Here is a 19,411-nt window from a genome sequence, read left to right on the forward strand (position 1 = left end):
AAAAAATGTTGGAAATTATATTTTCATGGTACAGATAAATAGATACCCACCCAAAAAAAGGTCGTCTTTAACCCTGTGTTTTGGTGACAAGTTATCCACTTGTTCTTTGGAGGTCTTATTTATAGTTTAAAATATTAATTAAAGGTTTTTTTTTTTTAAAGATTAGATAATAAAAAAGGATATTTTTGTAATATTAAAACCAAGCAATGCTATTTGAGAGCCGTGGGCTGCAATTTTTCTGGATTTATTTACTAAAATGACCTTGATTATATCATATTTAAATATAAAATTGGGGCATTCATGACCATTCAAATTTTGGTGTCCAACCACCTTTACTCCGCCATCTCTCATTATAATATTTAAGATTGGTAATAAATTTCATCTTACATGACATTTTTTCCTCCCGACTAGCAGGAGCAAAGCGATTGGCCTCTTAGAGCATCATATCTTGTCCAATTCTGTTGGGTGATTTGAATTTAAGATTTCTCCCTTTTTGGAGGGATGCACAAGAGAGATCAAAGATCAATAGGTTTTGAGTAAAAAAAATATGAGTTTTTAGCAAGACATGTCAAGGTTTAGTGAAAAAAAGAGATTTTTATTAGCACCCCAACTTCTACTTGTTACGTCCCAATTTCTTAAATTATTTATTACACCCGAATTAAAGATAAACACTCATCAAACATTACAAAGGTTTGGCTCAAATTATAATATCAACATTACAAAATATTATAAAATCCTAATCTCATGATCACCCGTACCACCCCCTTGGATGCTCCTAGGTATTTTGGTAAAAATGTTTTTTTACGGGTCTTTTTGGTACAAAATATAATTTTTCGTGTATTTATTGCGCACTTTAATGTGTGCCCACATGACCCATCTTTTAAAAGAAAAATACTTTTGTTTTACTTACAAGCATTCAAAGGGTACAATATGCAATCAAATTTTACTATGTGCTATAATTAAATGTATAGTAATCCATTGCACAAGAAGCACAAATAAATAGTTTTTTTATTTTATTTTTAATATTATTATTATTATAAAAAAAAAAAAAAGGAAGTGATTTGATCTTTAAGCTTGTTTTTCTTTTATGCCAATTCTTCATTATTTCTAGGCAACATCAACAAAACACATAGAATGAGGATCAAGAACGCTGCCCCTCTGTTCCTATTCTATAGGAACGATGTCTACATGACACCTTTTGTTAGGAGTTTAAAAGACTTTGGGCTCTTGTGAAGCCATTTTCTATATGGTACACAGCCCAATGTGAGTGATCTCCAATCAACAAATGCCACGTAAACACCTTATCTTGCTTTAGGAATGAGACACGAATCGCATCTTATCTTACTTTAATCTATGCTATGATTAAATGTACCCATAGTCCATTGCACGACAAGGACATATAAATAGTCTTGAAAAAAAATTGAAGTAATGATTTTCTAACATCCCTCTTTGACACACACCCCCTGATGTGAGGATGTATAATTGTGTATCCTGGGAAAAAAAAATATATGGTTCTAACCCATGCCACGTTAGGGGGCATGTGTCAGAGGGGGGCGTCAAAAAATCATGACTTAAAATAAAAATAATAACAAAGTTCATCACTCCTATAAATTTGTTTTTCTTTCTCTGATACTAATTCATTATAATTATTAGGAGTTTAAAATACATTGGGATCTTTTGTATTTCGAAGAAAAAAATATGTGATTCTGTTTACATGCCACGTTGACCGCGTCATCACACATCAGTTTATCGCAATCCTTTGTAATTTTGAAAATCAAGCAACTAAATTACAATTTTATTTATTTTTATTAAAATAACCTTGATCATATTAAATTTAAATATAAGAGTTGGGGTTATTTATGGTCACTCCAACTTCTCCCATTATAATAGTAAAGAAGATGTAAATACTTTCTCACAGGCAAGTCAAATTCCACGTGGCAAAAGAGAAAGGGTCCTGTCTGGACAAGTATCCTGAACGGACCATCCAGAGAACTTTTATCATTAGGTTGCGTGACTGTTGAGGTGTATTTAATACTCTCGCTGTTTTCCAAGGTGTCATTAATGCATCTTCATATGTGCCCTTAGGGCACACGTCAACAAAACCCGTTCAGAAGATCATCTCCCGCGTTCTCTCTGTTTCTGCAAAAAGCCATCACCTCCGCTCGATTTCAGGTAAAATCTCTCTCTCTCTCTGTCTCTGTTCTACAATGGAAGAATCTCCTTAGGTTTCATCTACATTTGTCTTCTGTACGGTCTCTCTCTTTTCTTTATTAGGGTTTTAGAAAATTTTCTTAAATCTTTTTAAATTTTATTGTGTGATTTTCCATCCTAACTTAACTTGATCTTGTGATTGATCTATGAAACGATATACGCATGCATGAGTTAGTTGTTAGATAAAAACAGTTTGGGATCTTCGTTAAATCAAGCTAATCATGAAGAAAATCCACTGTTTTGGATTTGCATTTGTGATTTGTGTCACTCGAAATGATCTCATCATCACTAATTATGTACCTTTTACTCCAATTATTATGGCTCCCAAAATCCCTTTTTGGGATAAATTCTGTTTAGAGATGTATCTTTTGTGTTTATGGTTAAGTGGTTTATGGTTTTGAAATTTATCGAATGTGTATGCAAAGTGTTTGATGAAATGTCTAAGAGAAGTATGCCGTGACCATGTAAAAGGATGCATTGTACTCTTATTTTAATACCACTCCTAAGTATGAAAGGTTAAAATCTCGTCTTGAAACCTTGGTTTTAAAACTTGTTTTGATGTCTCATTCATGAACTAGACAGAGTCGTCTTGGACAAGTTTTCCGATATGTTTGAGTCGTCTCATTAAACAATGAGAAAAATGAACTGTGATTTTAAGTCTCGTCTGAGACGTTTGACTTATATGTCCGTCTTGTTGGTGGTCGATACCGAGACGTATCAGACGAGTCGTCTCGGTCTCAGACGAGATTTAAAACCATGCTTGAAACAATATTTCACTTAGGAGAAAATCCAAGATTTTCTCAACTAAAACATTCACAAACATTGGGTCAATATCTTTTGTATGAGTCTTGTTTTGATTTTGAGCCATTTTGAAAATTTCCATAACCCTAAATTTCAATCGAGTTTGGTTAACGCTTGTATTTCATAGCATTTTGATGAAATTCCAAAGAAATGCAGATTTTTTTTTTAATGTTTCATTTCAGTTTCAATGAAGATCAAAATTGATGTTGAAATTGTGATTTAAATCCTGGATATGAAGCATAGTTTTTTTCTTTTTTATCTTCTACTAAGACTACTGTAGGTTATGTTGTGTGAGCCTATTATACGTGACCAACCCCTACCTGAATTCTTTAGAACTTCTTTGCTTGAATCACTTAACGGGGATTACATGCATTCTCTTATTTCATCTGAAAGGTTCTTGCTGGTTCTTTTTATGTTTTCTCATTTAGCTTTAAATTGAAAATAAAAATAAAAATTATGTGATAGTTTTCTCCAGTCTACTCTTTTTACCTATTTTGTCTACTTCTTTATGTGTTTGTGTCTTGTGGTTATTTATTAAACTAAAGGATTGTTCTGTTTTCACCTACCAGATTCAGTATGTGCACCCCCTTGAGCGAAAATTACACAACTTTTGAAATGAAAAAAATTTCCTTCAACTTTTAATATCTGCACACACCATGTTCAAAGAGAAGAAGCCCTAAAAGAGTTCGTGCCTTGCGGGTAGAAGACGAAGTGAACAACCTGGTTTTCATACCATTTTTCGTGATTTTGGTCGATTTCTCCTCTTTAAATCTTCCAAGCTTTAGATTTTTGAAGATTACAACAATGGAGGTGGGTTTTTCACCCAAAGTTTGATTTGTTTTTTTATACTTTGTATGGAATCACCATTGAATTCAAGAAAAGGCAATGGTGAACTCAATAAACTCAAGGGAAATGTCTTCAGGCATTTTGCATTGCATGCACCCAATTTTTATTTTTATTTAGTTTTTGTTTGTGTGGACATGCTAATGTTGACGGCTAGTGTTGACATGGAACTAGACATGTCGATCGGGGCTTACTGACATGGATCTATCTGTGTTAACATTGGACTATCGACAGAAACAAAAAATCATAAAAAATTGGGTGCTCAAATTTGAGTTCAATATAATTATTTCTTTATTTTTTTACTTGATTTTTAAATTTATGATTTTAGGTATCACCAACTTATGATGTTGTGAACCTTTCTGAAGTGCAATTCAATATAATTATTTCTTTATTTTTTTACTTGATTTTTAAATTTATGATTTTAGGTATCACCAACTAATGATGTTGTGAACCTTTCTGAAGTGCAATGCTCTTCTGAAGAACTTGTAAGAATATTTATTTTCCTTTTTTTTATTTTTAAGTTTTCTTTGTTTATTACAATGAACTTCCTTTTTTTGAATTAGCGAATGTGGAGATTTTGTTGAAATTCCTTTTAATATAGGTACCAATATCAATTAAACATCCAAGTAGTAATGAATCATCTGAAATATTGGATTTCACGGATACCTTTACCACTGACGAGGTATGTTATTTATCATTTTGCATTGGTCTATTTTTAGTTATTAATTTGTGATGGTATGTTATGAATATTTTTCTTATTGATTTGTAGGTCTTTAATAGTCGTGATGAACTATTTAAATGGGTTAGAGAAGTTGGTAAAACAGTTGGAACAGTCGTTGTAGTAGCAAGATCAGACTACAGTCAGACGGGTAAGACCCCTAAGATCAATTTCGGTTGTGAGAGAGGTGGAAAATACAGGGGAAAGGGGTCAAAAAAAGTGGTGGAAATTGAGAAGCCAACTCGACGATCAGGAACAAAAAGGTGTGGATGCCCATTTTCGTTGATAGGTATGAAGTTGCCTGGAGGTGACCAATGGAAGCTTACTGTTGTTTGTGGTACTCATAACCATCCAATCGCAGATAATTTTGAAGGTCACTCATATGCTGGGAGACTCACTCCGAATGAAAAACAAATTTTGCATGAAATGTCGATAGCAGGTGTCAAACCAAAAGATGTACTAAGAGCCATAAAGGAGAGAGATGGCCAAAATGCATCTACTCTGACGACAATTTACAATGCTCGAGCACATATGAAATTTATTGAAAAGGATGGAAAATCTCAGATGCAAATTTTGTTGCAGATGTTGGCCGAACGAGGTTACATGGAATGGCATAGAAGTATTCAAGGTTCTGACAAGGTCAGAGATTTGTTTTGGGCTCACCCAGAGTCTATTCAGCTTGCCCAGTGTTTCCCTAGTATATTTCTTATGGATTGCACGTACAAGAACAACAGGTATGAGTACCCACTATTGGAGATTGTTGGGGTTACATCTACCGTAAAGACATTCTCGTTTGCATTTGTTTATATGGAGGTTGAGAATGAAGATAATTATATTTGGGCATTGGAACGTATGAAGTTAATTTTATATCCAAAGTCACTCCCATCGATCATTGTTACAGATAAGGAACCTGCTCTAATGAATGCCATCAAGAGGGTCTTTCCAAAAGCGCAAAACTTCCTTTGCCGTCAACGCATATCAAAAAATATAGTGACGAAGTGCAAACCAATGTTTGAAGCAAAAGAAGTTTGGGATAAATTCATAATGTCGTGGAATGCTTTGGTCGTATCTTCCACCGAGAGTGAGTATGAGGATCTCCTAGCATCACTTGAGAATGATTTTTCAGAAAAATATCCACGTGCTCTATCGTACGTGAAGAACAATTGGTTAACACCATATAAGGAATGTTTCGTAGCAGCATGGACCGATCAGTATATGCACTTTGGAAATACTATAATCAATAGAGTAGATAGTGCACATGCAAAATTGAAGAAACAACTTAGGACATCACAAGATTCATTTTCCACGTCATTTCCTACCATCCACACCTTACTGGAGTTGCAGCGTACTGACATTAGGGCTTCTTTTGAGAAAAGTTTACAAACAGTGATGCCTGATTTTAGTGGGATGATGTTTAATAATCTGAGGGGTTTGATTTCTAAACATGCACTCGATATAATTCTTGATGAGAATGAACGTGGTGATTCATTTGGGTCTGAGGCAAATATTTGTGGATGTGTCATTCGTCGTACACATGGACTTCCTTGTGCATGTGAGATTGCACAGTACAAGCTTAAAGGTAGCACCATTCCTCTCTCACATATTGATTCACATTGGAAGAAACTATCCAGTGTGCCCACAGAAATCTCTCTTACTGATCACGACTGCTTTCCCGACGTAGTTAACTTTATGAATAGATTTGATGAAGTTGGTGATGATGTAAAAATCAATCTTTTGAAAAGGTTGAGGGAGATGTCGGACCCACAATCCTCCCATTTGGATCAGCCGGAAGCAAAGAAGAGCAAGAGGGACAAACATCGATCTGTATCAAGTAAGAAGGCCTACATTCTTTTGCTACTTGTTCTACTTCTTATTCTTCTTCTTGTTGATAGAAAAGACAACTTTTGTAGGGTATTTTGCCTTCAAATATTCCTTTCTAAAGGTATGACCAGATTCTTGGTCAGGATTAGACCAATAGAGGTAGTGCTGGATGGAAAAAGTGGATATGCACTTGTGGTGTATTATGTAAAACTTGTACCAATCAAACTAAACTGCAAATTTACAAGAAACCACTAAGACTAGCTATGCCTATGGCACTGAATGTTGGGCAGTCAAGACATAATGTGAGTTCAATGCTTCTCTGACCGTTAACATTGTCCTGTATTTTTGAGTTTGAATACTTCCATAAATATAACTTCTCTAAACTTCTGCCATCTCTGCAAGGTAGAAAGTCAAGGTTAAGCTTGTGGATTTGAGTTACCTAACTCAAATAGTAATCAGTCCCAGGTTTCTCCAATTGATGCTTCTGGTTACAATGTTCAATGTTTGCCACCGTGATATGCTCAGTGTGTTTAAGTTTATGCATTTACAAAATCTTTATTACATGTCAGTTCAGTCTCATTATGAATCGTGGTATTTTATTTGAATTATTCCAGTTCACCTGTGTGCAGATTCTATGGAGTATGATTCAGAAGAAGATTCAGATAGAAGCGGATCTGAGATCAGTAGCTATAAAGAAAAACCATCCGAAGAACGGAAGGCTGGAAAGCACAAAGTAAAATATCCAAATGCCTCCTTGAGATGCCACTGCTGTATGGGGAAGAAGAAACAAGATTACCATTACAAGGACCACTTTCAATGTGCCTCAGGAGTGGGTCAAGGTTCATCAAACAGAAGCCCAAAGCAAAGAGCAAACCAACTCACTCTAACAAAATACTCGGAAACAGACTTGGCTGATGCACCGGGTCCTACCCAATCTATGTTTGAGCCAGAACCTGTTGAGACTGAAGATCTAGATAAGTGGCAAGCTGAGTACAATGAGATAAGTGGATCCCTAGAGAGGATGATTGAAGAGAATGACAAACTACACCACTCTTACAATGAAGGTTTGTACACTATCACCATACTCTCTCTCTCTCTCTCTCTCTCTAACGTGTTTCTTATGCACCATATATTCATGATCCTTGCATCTTTATCAGAATTGAGGAAAATGCAGCGTAGGGCACATGAACATTTTCGTAGGATTATTTATGAGAATGAAAAGCTGAAGTCTGATTTGGAGTCTCAGAGAATAGAACTTGAACGGCGGTCCAAAGAACTGGACGAACGCGAAACCCTAAATGAACTCGAAAGAAGAAAACTCAACGAGGAGATGAATAAGGTGATGCTCTTACACGTCGAATTCTGGATTATATTTGAGATGTTTATTGATGACCTCTCTGAAGATTAAATCGCTAACCTTTTCTTAGGCACACGTCTATAAGACAACCTAGAAGAAATCATACCGTTTTCATCATTGTTGATTTTACTGAGTGAAAATGTTTTCTGTTGAACATGCCACGTCAGTTGTTGAAATCTTTCATGCTCGTTCTGATACTAACCTTTTTTTTTTTTCCCCCACTTTTGTCTGGATTTTGTGATTTTTAATTTGTTAATCTGCCAAGTCCTAATCATTCTTGTTATTATTTTTTAAGGTCCTTCAAAGCGAAGCGAGGTTGGGCTGACGTTTGGATGGAGATCGAATGTCCATCCCATTAATGGTTGTTCCGCTCAATGACAGCGGATGCTGATGTTTAGCTGATTTATGCAGCTTTCTACCAACTTATGCATGTATTCGATGATACTGAGATGGAAATCCAAATTCCACCTGAGATTAGAACTAAATATTTTAGATATTTTAATGATATTTAACCATAAAACAGGTGTGATATAACATTTATGCTTCCTACTGTGATGGCTTTGTTCTCCCTGGGACCAATTGTTTTTTGGAATAGTTATGGTGGTTGAGAAATTGTTTGTAAATCATTTTTTTTTCATGGGAAACTTATTTTCTTAACACTAACTTTAAATGTTTAGGTGACAAAATTATTCAATCGAGAAAAAAAAAAAATTACTTTTGTCTATTTGGGTGAGTTCTGAAAGTGAAGGAAGAGGAGGAAATATTTATTTAAAAGAAAAAGAAAGAAAAGGAATCTAGCATGATTTATAGGTTTTTAATAAACAAATGACAATCTTTTTGTGTACAACATATTGGATATTATAAGATTTCTAATCTTATTGAGGGTCATCAAACCCTCATGGATTGCCACATTGACGATCCACCACCAAAACCATCAGGATTTCATGATAAAATTTGGATTTTTTTTTTTTTTAAGACTTGATCCAAGATTTTGAAAATGGACAGCCATAGAATTCCTAATTTTAAAATTAAAATTCAATGTCAATAAACAATTTTATATAGAAATTTTTCTGAAAATTCATAAAATTCTGTAATCTACATCCGTATGATTTTGGATTTCACATGGAGTTGTTACTAAGTTTGTAAGGAAAGTATTTCTCTATATAATATTAGAAAAAATGATTAATATGCTAGTTTTCAACTTTATTTCAAGGATAGAATATGTAAATAGTATTTGGGTTTCAGGTTGGTTGACTAAACGACAGTGAAAAAAAAAGAAAAAAAAAAAGTAATCATTTTGTTACCATACCTCTCACCCATATCATTTAAAGCGTACTATCATTAATCTGAGCCGTTGAAACTATTGATTAAAGATTTCTTAGATCAAAATTAATCCTAATTATTCAATATTTTGACCAACCAAATAAAAAAACTAATTTGCACTTCAGGGGTCCTTAAATTTGAAGATAGAGAAAAAGAAAATCTAATAACCTAAGCAAGAAACATAAAAGTAGTCGAAGAAATAATCATAAAAGGTAGAATAATTTATATTTTTTTGTGTGAATTCTTTATAAAAAGGGAAATTTGATGATGGATGATTTTTTTTTAAATTTTAAAGAACTGCTATTGCCACACACCAACTTTTGCAAACGTCACTCCAAGATGTACTTAATTCTTAGGTATTTACATAAGAATTGGGGTGGCATTAGCAAAAATTAGTATGGCAATAGAATCTTTAGGAAAAAAAAAAAAACATCATTATTATATTGACTTTACAATAAAGACTCGTGATAGTCTGACACTCCCATCATAGAATCGTAGATCATTTTCTTAGGGATGCTCAAGACAAGATTTATGATTTTACGTATTCCGAGGTAAATGATCTATGATTATGTGAGAGGGGAGGGTTAGAAAATCATTATTCTTACATCAAATCATTTATAATAGAGTAGCCCCTCCCACATACATTCTTTGACTTGGTATGAGTTAGAATCATATATCTTTTTTCTTGGGATACACAACTGTATATCTACTTTAGCACACGCCACGTCCAGGGTGCCACACACATGGTTAATCAAAACATGGGAGATAGGTATTTGTGATCAACACCTTAGGTTGTTTCTTCTTTCTGTAAACATGAATTTCTTGTAGTGGCATGGCAGCAATTTTGCTGCTTTATCCCAAGTCTCTCTCTGTGACTGTGTCTGTTCGACAACTGAAGAAGCTCCTTGGTTTCATCCACATTTATCTTCAGTATTGTCTCCCCTCTCTCTCTCTCTCTCTCTTCCCTTTAGTAGGGTTTCTAAATTTTCTCTTAAGCCTGTTGAATTTTGTTGGGTGATTTTCCCTCCAAAGTTTACTTGTTTTGATGTTTGATCTTGTAATTTATGAACGAATAAAGACATGCATGAGTAGTTGTCACTTGTTAGATAAAAATAGTTGAGGATCACACTTAAATTAAGTTATCATGAAGAAACCCTCTGAGCTAGATTTGCATTTTTGCACTCAAAATGATGCCATTATCATTAATTTTATACCTTTTTTACCTCAATTATTTGGGTTAGTTTAGATCTTCTGTGAAGGCATGTAACTTTAGATCTTTACTTACTATTTCATTTTCAGCCTTCCTAAAATTTTCCATTTAAGGGGTATATATTTCGACGTATATGCAAATTGTTTGATGAAATGTCTAAGAGAAGTATGTCATGACCATGTAGAGTGATGCATTGTACTCTTATTTTAATCCCACTCGTAACCACGGTTTAAAATCTCATCTTAAAGTAATATTTCAGTTAGGAGAAAATCCAACAGTGTCTTGACTGAAACATTTCGAGATATTCCCAAACATACCCAGACATTCTATGTTTTGTTCGGGTCTCAACTAAAACATTCTGAAATGGTATGAATCTTTACACCATACTCATAACTGCTTTGCTTGTCATTTACATCATCATCATAGCCTATCAGGGGCGGAGCCAGGATTATATTGTAGTGGTGCAAACTATAGTTAATGGTACAGTTAAAAGAGCTTGAAGATGAATGGTTTTGGAGAGAAATTCAGAGGTTTTTGGTTGGAAGTTGAAGAAAATGATATTTAGGTCTTTTCCAATTAGTCAATGAGAGAAGGCCCAGTCAAGAGGCAATGTAATTTTCAAAAATTAAAAGGGGGGGGGGAAGAATTGGAGGGAGGGAGGTGAGGGAGTGGGGCCGTGTGGGCAAATGGGGCATTTAGTGAGTTGAATATTCAGGGTTATCTCAAAGTTTTGTGGGGCAATTGACCCCACAGGCTCCTTACTAGCTCCGCTGCTGTAGCCTATCCTAACTATCTTGGGTATACAAGAGAGATAAGTCATGTTCCGTCATTCCACGATGACCATAGTCATGTCTTTTGTTAAAAAACATTCTTATACAAATCTTTCTCTCACTACCTCGGTCATCCATTCAAGGGATTTAACTTGTTTCAAAGTTTTCCTTCTAGTTGGATTTAACCTACATCTTTAAATTTCCGACATTTTGTTTCAATTTTTAGCCATTTTGAAAATTTCCATATTTTTTAGTTTCAATCGATTTTGGGTAATGCTTATATTTTACAGCAGTTTGAAGATTGCGAATTTTTATGTTTCACTTCTGTTGTTGGTGAAGATCGAAATTGATGTTGAAATTGTGATTTGAAACCTTTACATGAAGCATATGTTCTTTTATTTTATCTCTACTAAGACTCTTGTAGGTTCTGTTATGCGCACCTATTTCTAGGACTATACGTGACCATCCCCTACCGAATTCTTTAGAAATTTGTGCTTGAAATCACTTAATTGGTATCACATGCATTGTTTGTATTTCCTCCTAAAGCTTCTCCCTGGTTCTTTTCGTGTTTTCTCATTCAGCTTTCAATTGAAATATATATATATACTCTCTCTTCCCATTTGGTCTATTTCTTCCAGTTTTCGTGTCTTGTGACTGTATATTAAACTAAAATGTCCAATATTATTCAGTAATACTATTTTTTAGTCACTTATGAACAAAACACTATTTTTAATTGACTTAGTGCTGAAATACATCATTTGTTCAAATGTCTTGAATTATGTATATGCATACTGTCTGTAATAATAATAAAAATTGGTTAATTTTCCTGCCATTTATTTTGTATAGTATATAAAAGACCACTCTTGTTGGCTATTTAGCCTTTAAATGTTCCTTGAAGAATATATATTTTTAAAAGGTATGACCAGATTCTTGGTCAGGATATGACCAATAGAGTTTGTGCTGGATGGCAAAAATGGAGATGCATTTCTGGGGTATTATGTAATTGACAAGTGCAAATCAAACTAAATTGAAAATTTTACAAGACACCACTAAGACTAGCTATGCCTATGGAACTGAATGTTGGGCAGTCAAGACACAACAAGGGTTATATGCTTCTCTAAGACCTAACATGAGTTTCCTAACTGAAACGGTAATTAGTCTGGTTTCTCCAAATGATGCTTCAGGTTACAACTCTCAATGTTTGTGACTGTGATATGCTAAATGTGTTGAAGGTTACACATTTAAAAAGTATTATTATGTGTTGGTTCAGTCTCATTATGAATAATGGTTTCCTTTAAAGCTTTCTTTGTTTGTCTCATAACTTGCATTTTCTTTATTAAAAAAAAAAGAAACATTGCCCACTATCGTATTTGAATTATTCCTGTTCACTTGTGCGCAGGCTCTATGGAGTATAATTCAGAGGAAGATTCAGATATAAGTGAATCTGAGATCAGTAACTATAAAGAAAAACCATATGAAGAACTGAAAGCTGGAAAGCTCAAGGTAAAATATCCAAATGCCAACTTGAGATGCCCGTTCTGTACGGGGAAGAAGAAACAAGATTACCGTTACAAGGACCTCCTTCAACATGCTTCAGGAGTGGGTAAAGGTTCATCAAACAGAACTGCAAAGCAAAGAGCAAACCACCTTGCTCTCGCAAAATACTTGGAAACAGATTTTGCCGATGCATCGGGTCCCACACAACCTATGGTTGAGCCCAAACCTGTTCATAGGCCCCCTGAACAAGATGATCTGTTTGTTTGGCCTTGGACAGGCATCATTGTTAACCTTCCTTCTGAGTTGGGGGATGGAAATATATCTTCATTGAGAAGCTCACTTTCTACTTATAGGCCTATAGAGGTTCACATGTTATGGGACGACCAAGACAATGCTGGATACGCTGTAATAGATTTCAGTCAAGATTGGACAGGTTTCAAGGATGCAATGGCGTTTGAGAAAGCATTTGAAGCTGATCACCAAGGTAAAAAGGACTGGAACGAACAGAAAGGGAACAGTGTTTCAAGTATTTATGGATGGTTTGCACGGGCGGATGATTATAATTCTGAAGGACCAATTGGGGATTATCTCCGCCGGAATGGAGATTTAAAGACCATAGCTGATATCGTGCAAGCAGCGAAACAGGAAAAGCAAAACATTGTAGCTAGTCTAAGCAATGAAATTGATGTTAAGAATGAAGATCTAAACAAATGGCAAGCTAAGTATAATGAGACAAGTAGATCTCTGGATAGGATGATTGAAGATAGGGACAAACTACAATTCGCATACAACGAAGGTTTGTCCACTCTCTCTTTCTATAGGACAGCGTTCGGTTGCCAAAATGGGAGCCAAAGTTTTGTCCTATATGGGCTAAAAGTTTTGGAATGGGTTGATTTTTTTGTGATCAGCTCATTCCAAAACTTTTATCCCATATAGGACAAAACACTTTGTCTCGGACTTTGGCTGTTGAACCCGACCCATATATATATGGGAAGCTTTCGGAGGCCCTGAAGAGAGCCAAACATTTTTCAAAATAGTGGTTAGAAGTTTCGGAATGCGTGAAGAGATCATCTTCACCAAAAATAAGCTCATTCTGAAACTTCTAACCCTAGTTTACAAGTTGAAGAATCGTGGACTGTCCAATTTTTGTAAAGCACTTTTGATGAGGTTAGAATCTTCAGAATGGGCTGATGTTTTGTGAGGATGATCTCCTCATCATAGAGATCATCCTCACTAAAAATCAGTGCATTCCGAAACTTCTATCCCATACATTGAAAAAATGGTTGGCTCTCTTTAGGGCCTTTGAACACCACCCATATATATATATCTTTAGGATACTTATCCTGAGGATAAATCCTGACCATTGGATTTCACGTTTACATGATCGGGATTTTTTTTCCAAGAGTGATTCTTCATAAATCTAGGTTCAAAACTTGTTGAACCGACGTTCACACTGATATATATTCTATCTGTACAAACAGAATGCTATTTTCAATTGCACCATATATTTATGATTCTTGCATCTTTATCAGAAATGAGGAAAATGCAGCGTAGCGCACGTGAACATGCTCGTAGAATATTTTATGAGAATGAAAAGCTGAAATCTGATTTGGACTCTCAGAGAATAGAACTTCAACGACGGTCTAGAGAACTGAATAAGCGTGAATCCATGAATGAACTTGAAAGAAGAAAACTCGACGAGGAGTTGACTAAGGTGATGCACTTCCATGTCAAATTGTGGATTATATTTGAAATTTTCATTGATGACCTCTCCGAAGATTCAGTCACTAGAGCAATCGGTTCTGGTTTAGGTGGAAGAGAGTCTAACCTTTTCTTTGGCACGTGTCTACAACAACCTAGAACAAAACACTCCCTTTTTCTTCATTGTTGAATACTGAATGTCGAAAGTGTTTTCTGTTTGACATAAATTTTGGATGGCCTCAGTATCATCTACATGATCCATCTATAAACCAGTCCAAAAGACCTAGAACCATTCAGTTTGTGGTGCATCACTTGCTATGCGAGTGGTCGACAAAAGATATGCTAAGATTCATTACTGCCTGATGCTCCAGTTTTTGGCTGTTAGTAAGTCACCCCTTTTTCAGCTATCCAAGTTTAGCTTATTTTTCTCTTTGAATGAATAAAGGTTGCTTATTGGTATTATATTGGTCCTTTTGTATTATGCCTCATTCAAGAAGTGAGTGACCAATTCATTAGTCTAGAATATTCATTTATTCATATTTGCTCCCCATATGTTATATAGTGTCAACAGTACACAATCTTTGTGTTCTCAGTTTAAATCAAACTACCATAGGTCATGTGTGGAGATTCTTGATACTAATACCAATTGTTGTCCTCTCAGAATGTCGTGAAAAATAATTCACTTCACATGGCATCCATGGAGCAGAGGAAGGCCGATGAGAATGTCCTAAGGTTGGTTGAAGAGCAAAAGGTGTGTTGCTTGATGTTTGGCCTTGATCAATCATTGTCCTTAAAAGATATTTGTTAGCATTTCTATCCTTTATTCCTATCAAAAGAACTTATATCCCATCTTATTGACTAATTCCTGTAATTTCTTGTTTTTTTTGGGAATATAAATATGCAGAAGGAGAAAGAGGCGGCTCTGAATAAAATACTAAAGTTAGAGAAGCAATTGGACGCCAAACAGAAATTAGAGTTAGAAATCGAGGAGCTGAAAGGAATGTTACAGGTGATGAAGCATATGGGAGGTGAAGATGATAAGGGAGTCCAGCAGAAGATGATGGAGATGGCCAAACAATTGGAAGAAAAATTAGAAGAAATGGATGATGTGGAGTCTTTGAATCAAACACTTATAGTGAAGGAGCGCAGGAGCAATGATGAGCTACAAGAAGCTCGCAAAGAGTTAATTATGGTGGGCTTTCTTTTTCTTTGGAGCTATACCTACATAATAATTTTTTATATTTAAACTTAGGTATTGGGATCGACAACATAAATCTTTTTTCTCCATTCAATTCTATCTAGAGAGATCTTTTTTCCCTTACATATTTTTTCCAATCTTTGTACTACCTCAACCATGTGATGTATGGCCTTCCTCTCACCTTTTTAGAGTCTTCTACTTGCACTGAAGCATGTTCATTGGTCTTTGTTGGACTTACCCAAACCATCTCAATCGACTTTCCTTCATTTTATATCCTATTGGGCCTTTTACCTAAAATGCCCTTGAATATTTTCACTCCTGATTTTGCCTTTCGGCTATACTTATTCAGTGAAAACGTTTCTTGACTGCTAAATGTTTCATATGACAATGAATCCAAGTTTTCTTATCACAAATTTCCATTTGCTTATTAGGGTTTGGAAGAGATGTTAAGTCGCCGTACTACAATTGGAGTCAAGAAAATGGGAGAGCTAGACGAAAAAGCATTTCAAATTGCATGTGAGGAAAGGTTCCCAGCAGAAGCAGCAAGGAAATCTGCTAAATTATACTCTTTGTGGCAAGATAATCTCAAGAAACCAGAATGGCATCCATTTAAAGTTGTGGGCGATGAATGGAACCCCCAAGTATGTTAAATATCCATCTCTTTCCTTCTATTATGCATCTTCTGCATTTGTTTATAGTATCAGTGCTTACGGGTGTGAAGGCTATGTGTATGCTTACATGGTAATGATGACCATCTATTTATTCTGACAAGGGTGGGAATATCTCGTGATTTCTTTTTATGCATTTTTATGCTGACATGCACTTATATAGACAATAACAGTTTCTAGTTGAAAAATCAAAAACTGGTTTATATATATATGTATATGGGTCGGGTTATTTTGTCAAAATCCTAGACAACATTTTAGACAAAGTATTGTCTTATATGGCTAAAAAGTTTTGGAATTAGCTGATTTTTTGTGAGAATGATCTCTATAGTCAGTAGATAATCCTCACAAAAAATCAGCCAATTCTGAAACTTCTTAACCCATGAAAAGTGGTTACAATATATGGTCAGTAGAATAGAGTGATTCAGGCTAAATATGGTGAGAAGGGTTATGGTTGGTATAGTGATGAGGCGAGAGGTACGTATGGGTGTAGTGTGTGGAGAGGCATTTTGAAGGGAGTCGATAAATTTGATAGGGAGATTAGATTCAAAGTGGGGTTGGGGGATAAGGTTAGATTTTGGGAGGATCGATGGTGTGGAACTTCATCTCTGTCGACTCAATTTCCATCCTTGTACGCTTGCTCTTTAAAAAAGAATAATTCAGTGAAGCAATGTCTGACTCGAAATGGGTATACTGATTCTTGGGATCTGGGATTTAGGAGGAATTTCAATGATTGGGAATTGATGGAGGTTGCATCTTTCTTAGATCTCTTAAACTCGATCCAACTTAGAGAGAATGAGCAAGATAGAAGAGAATGGATCAAGGCTAAGGATAAGAAGTTCTCTGTCAAGTCTTTCTATTCTTGCCTTCTCCCTCTGGGTGAGGTTTCTTTCTCTTCTTCTATCATTTGGTCTGCTTTTGTTCCTTCTAAGGTGTCTTTCTTTGTCTGGCTTGCCTCTTTGGGTAGAATCCTCACTTTGGATACATTGATTTGTCGGGGGTGGATCACCCCTAATTTTTGTTTTCTTTGCTCGAGGGACGGGGAGTCTGCTAATCATATCCTAATCCATTGTTCTTTCTCCCATGTTATTTGGATGTTTTTCTTTTCTCGCTTTCAGGTGGATTGGGTTCTTCCATTATCTTTTTTTGCGCTTTTAGAGGGTTTGACTTTTAATATCTTCTCTTCGAGAAAAAAACACCTTTGGGCTATCCTTCCATCGGCCATTGCTTGGGGTCTCTGGAGAGAACGGAACAACAGAATATTTCATGGCAAGGAGAGCTCAACTTACTCTGTGATTTTAGAGATTCTGGGATTTCTGTTCCTTTGGTCAAAGTTGAGTAGAGACTTTGAGGGAGTGTGCTTCCATGATTTTGTTAGTAATTGGGAAGCTATTTGTGATTAGGTCCTCCCCTCTTGGGGAGTTTTTTTCCTTTCTTTGTTTTTTCTTACTGTTTTTTCATCTTGTATTGGGAGGCTATCTCAACCTCCTCTTCTCGCTCCGTTTTTTAATATAAGCTTATATTTATCAAAAAAAAAAAAAAGTGGTTACAAACTAATGGTAAAAAATTGACAGTTCACGATTCTTCAACTAGTAAATTAGGGTTAGAAATTTCAGAATTGGCTGATTTTTTGTGAGGATGATTTTCTCACCATAGAGATCGTCCTCACAAAAAATCAGCCCATTCCAAAACTTTAAGCCCATATAAGACAAAATGATTTGTCTAGAATGTCATCTAGGATTTTGTCAAAAGAACGCTACCCTCTATATCTATATATATATATATATATAGCATGCTTACATTATTGTAAATCATTCTGATACTCTTTGACTATTGCTTGAGTTGAAGGAATCCTACTTCCCACTTCAGGTAAGCCAGGAATGAGAAATTAACCATTTGCAAATGGTATGGATGATGTAGGAAATAATAGATGAAGAAGATGAAAAATTAAAAGTTCTAAGGAAAGAGCTCGGGAATGAGGTCTATGATGCTGTCACAACAGCCTTGAAGGAGATAAATGAGTACAACCCTAGTGGGAGGTATACCGTGTCAGAGCTTTGGAACTTCGAAGAAGATAGGAAAGCCACATTAAAGGAGGTCATCAGTTTCATACTGAAGCAATTGAAGGCACCCAAGCGCAAAAGATTATAAGGTAAAGTTAAGTGTCCCAATGTTCTTTTTTTTTTTTTTTTTGGAAACCTAGGTGTCTGGCCCCCTTAGAGCACCCAATTAATCCTTGGGGCACTTGTGCAGTATCCCCTCCCCCCACACCCACCATGTAATTTCTGGGAAAATCCCTGAGGGTGGCCTATGAGGGGACTTGAAATCAAGACCTGCCTCTGTATTCTCTATAAAAAATGTGGTTGGAATTTATGGTTTTGATTGATGTCTGTTTTTCTTTGACTTACCGATTGAGATATGGAATTCAAATGAAGTTGCCCGTGATAAAGATCCTTCTCTTTGGAACAAATTGAATCATCATCAACAACAATGCGATGACCCAACTATTAGGGTTGATAATATGAATTCTATTTCACCAATTAGTTGAACCTAGAGTTATATCTTAGGTTAAGCCGGCACTCTTTTTTCACTCTGTTACATTTTTTTTTCTCTCCTTGTGGAGCCTTAAACATGCCCCACTCTCCCCCCCACCCAAATAAAAAACCTTCTTACTATTGTCATCTTTGCTGGTGCATCTTTATATATTCCTACATTGTTTCACTTGGTTTTCTTTTTTTGTTTTACCGCCTATTTTGGTGTTATTCTTAGATGTCAACAGAAGTGCTCATTTCTTATTTCACCAACTACGTTCAAGTTATCCTTTGCGTTGGGATGTGCCATCCCCAAAAGAATTGAAATCAATGCAGTGAACAAGTTGGCAAGAATAACTGGGCACTGAAAAACACACCTTTCCGGAAACAGTAGTTTATTGGAATCAGTAACTGAGGCATTGATCGATGAAGTGCCCAAGTGCAAAAAACTTACGATGGCTGAAATGTTGGGATATACATAATGTTGTGCATCTTGATTATCCTTTGGTACAAGTATGTTAGGTTCATCAACATGAATCCTTCACCTTCACCTTCACCTTCAGACCTACTACTTGAACAACCTTCCCTACTCTACTCTTTGGCACTAGTGTGGTATCTAGCAAAGAAGACTCCGATGCTTAAGTTAGATTCTTAGGTCCATATTTTTCAATTCCTAAATCATACAAAAACACTAGTAATCAAATTACCTCCTTATACTAGTTTCATTTGCTAACCTTTGCCGATGTTTCCTTTTTGTTACAAGTG

General features: G+C 35.6%; 2 protein-coding genes across 4 annotated transcripts; both read left to right on the top strand.

Annotated features, from left to right (window-relative positions):
* Nucleotides 1-1,978: 1,978 nt before the first annotated feature.
* Nucleotides 1,979-8,306, top strand: LOC147397343 (protein FAR1-RELATED SEQUENCE 6-like). 3 transcript variants are annotated; one of them, XM_086452922.1, is made up of 8 exons: nucleotides 1,979-2,172; nucleotides 3,582-3,822; nucleotides 4,281-4,340; nucleotides 4,457-4,537; nucleotides 4,625-6,404; nucleotides 7,009-7,458; nucleotides 7,552-7,733; nucleotides 8,047-8,306. In XM_086452922.1, the coding sequence occupies exons 2-8, from the start codon at nucleotides 3,817-3,819 to the stop codon at nucleotides 8,074-8,076; spliced, it is 2,589 nt and encodes an 862-aa protein (XP_086309048.1). In that variant the 5' UTR covers nucleotides 1,979-2,172; nucleotides 3,582-3,816; the 3' UTR covers nucleotides 8,077-8,306. The 3 variants fall into 3 exon arrangements, with proteins under 3 accessions (XP_086309048.1, XP_086309050.1, XP_086309049.1); XM_086452924.1 differs by having other exon boundaries at nucleotides 1,991-2,172; nucleotides 7,024-7,458; XM_086452923.1 differs by lacking the exon at nucleotides 1,979-2,172 and adding an exon at nucleotides 2,224-2,247.
* Nucleotides 8,307-9,849: 1,543 nt separating this feature from the next.
* Nucleotides 9,850-18,501, top strand: LOC147397344 (factor of DNA methylation 1-like). The gene is made up of 7 exons (XM_086452928.1): nucleotides 9,850-10,004; nucleotides 12,454-13,347; nucleotides 14,084-14,265; nucleotides 14,914-15,003; nucleotides 15,157-15,444; nucleotides 15,882-16,091; nucleotides 18,036-18,501. The coding sequence occupies exons 2-7, from the start codon at nucleotides 12,459-12,461 to the stop codon at nucleotides 18,264-18,266; spliced, it is 1,890 nt and encodes a 629-aa protein (XP_086309054.1). The 5' UTR covers nucleotides 9,850-10,004; nucleotides 12,454-12,458; the 3' UTR covers nucleotides 18,267-18,501.
* Nucleotides 18,502-19,411: the final 910 nt, after the last annotated feature.

Source organism: Akebia trifoliata, chromosome 8 (genome assembly GCF_017979445.1).
Source record: "Akebia trifoliata isolate Shusen 1 chromosome 8, ASM1797944v1, whole genome shotgun sequence".
Classification (NCBI taxonomy): domain Eukaryota; kingdom Viridiplantae; phylum Streptophyta; class Magnoliopsida; order Ranunculales; family Lardizabalaceae; genus Akebia; species Akebia trifoliata.

What these genes read in the sequence shown, in the direction of transcription:
- LOC147397343 (XM_086452922.1), top strand. An exon ending in CAAACATCGATCTGTATCAA is followed by an intron (nt 6,405 to 7,008) that starts GTAAGAAGGCCT and finishes GAATTATTCCAG; the next exon opens with TTCACCTGTGTGCAGATTCT. An exon ending in TCAACGAGGAGATGAATAAG is followed by an intron (nt 7,734 to 8,046) that starts GTGATGCTCTTA and finishes TTATTTTTTAAG; the next exon opens with GTCCTTCAAAGCGAAGCGAG.
- LOC147397344 (XM_086452928.1), top strand. Translation starts at nt 12,459, where the DNA reads ATGGAGTATAATTCAGAGGAAGATTCAGATATAAGTGAATCTGAGATC. An exon ending in ACAATTCGCATACAACGAAG is followed by an intron (nt 13,348 to 14,083) that starts GTTTGTCCACTC and finishes CATCTTTATCAG; the next exon opens with AAATGAGGAAAATGCAGCGT. An exon ending in TCGACGAGGAGTTGACTAAG is followed by an intron (nt 14,266 to 14,913) that starts GTGATGCACTTC and finishes TTGTCCTCTCAG; the next exon opens with AATGTCGTGAAAAATAATTC.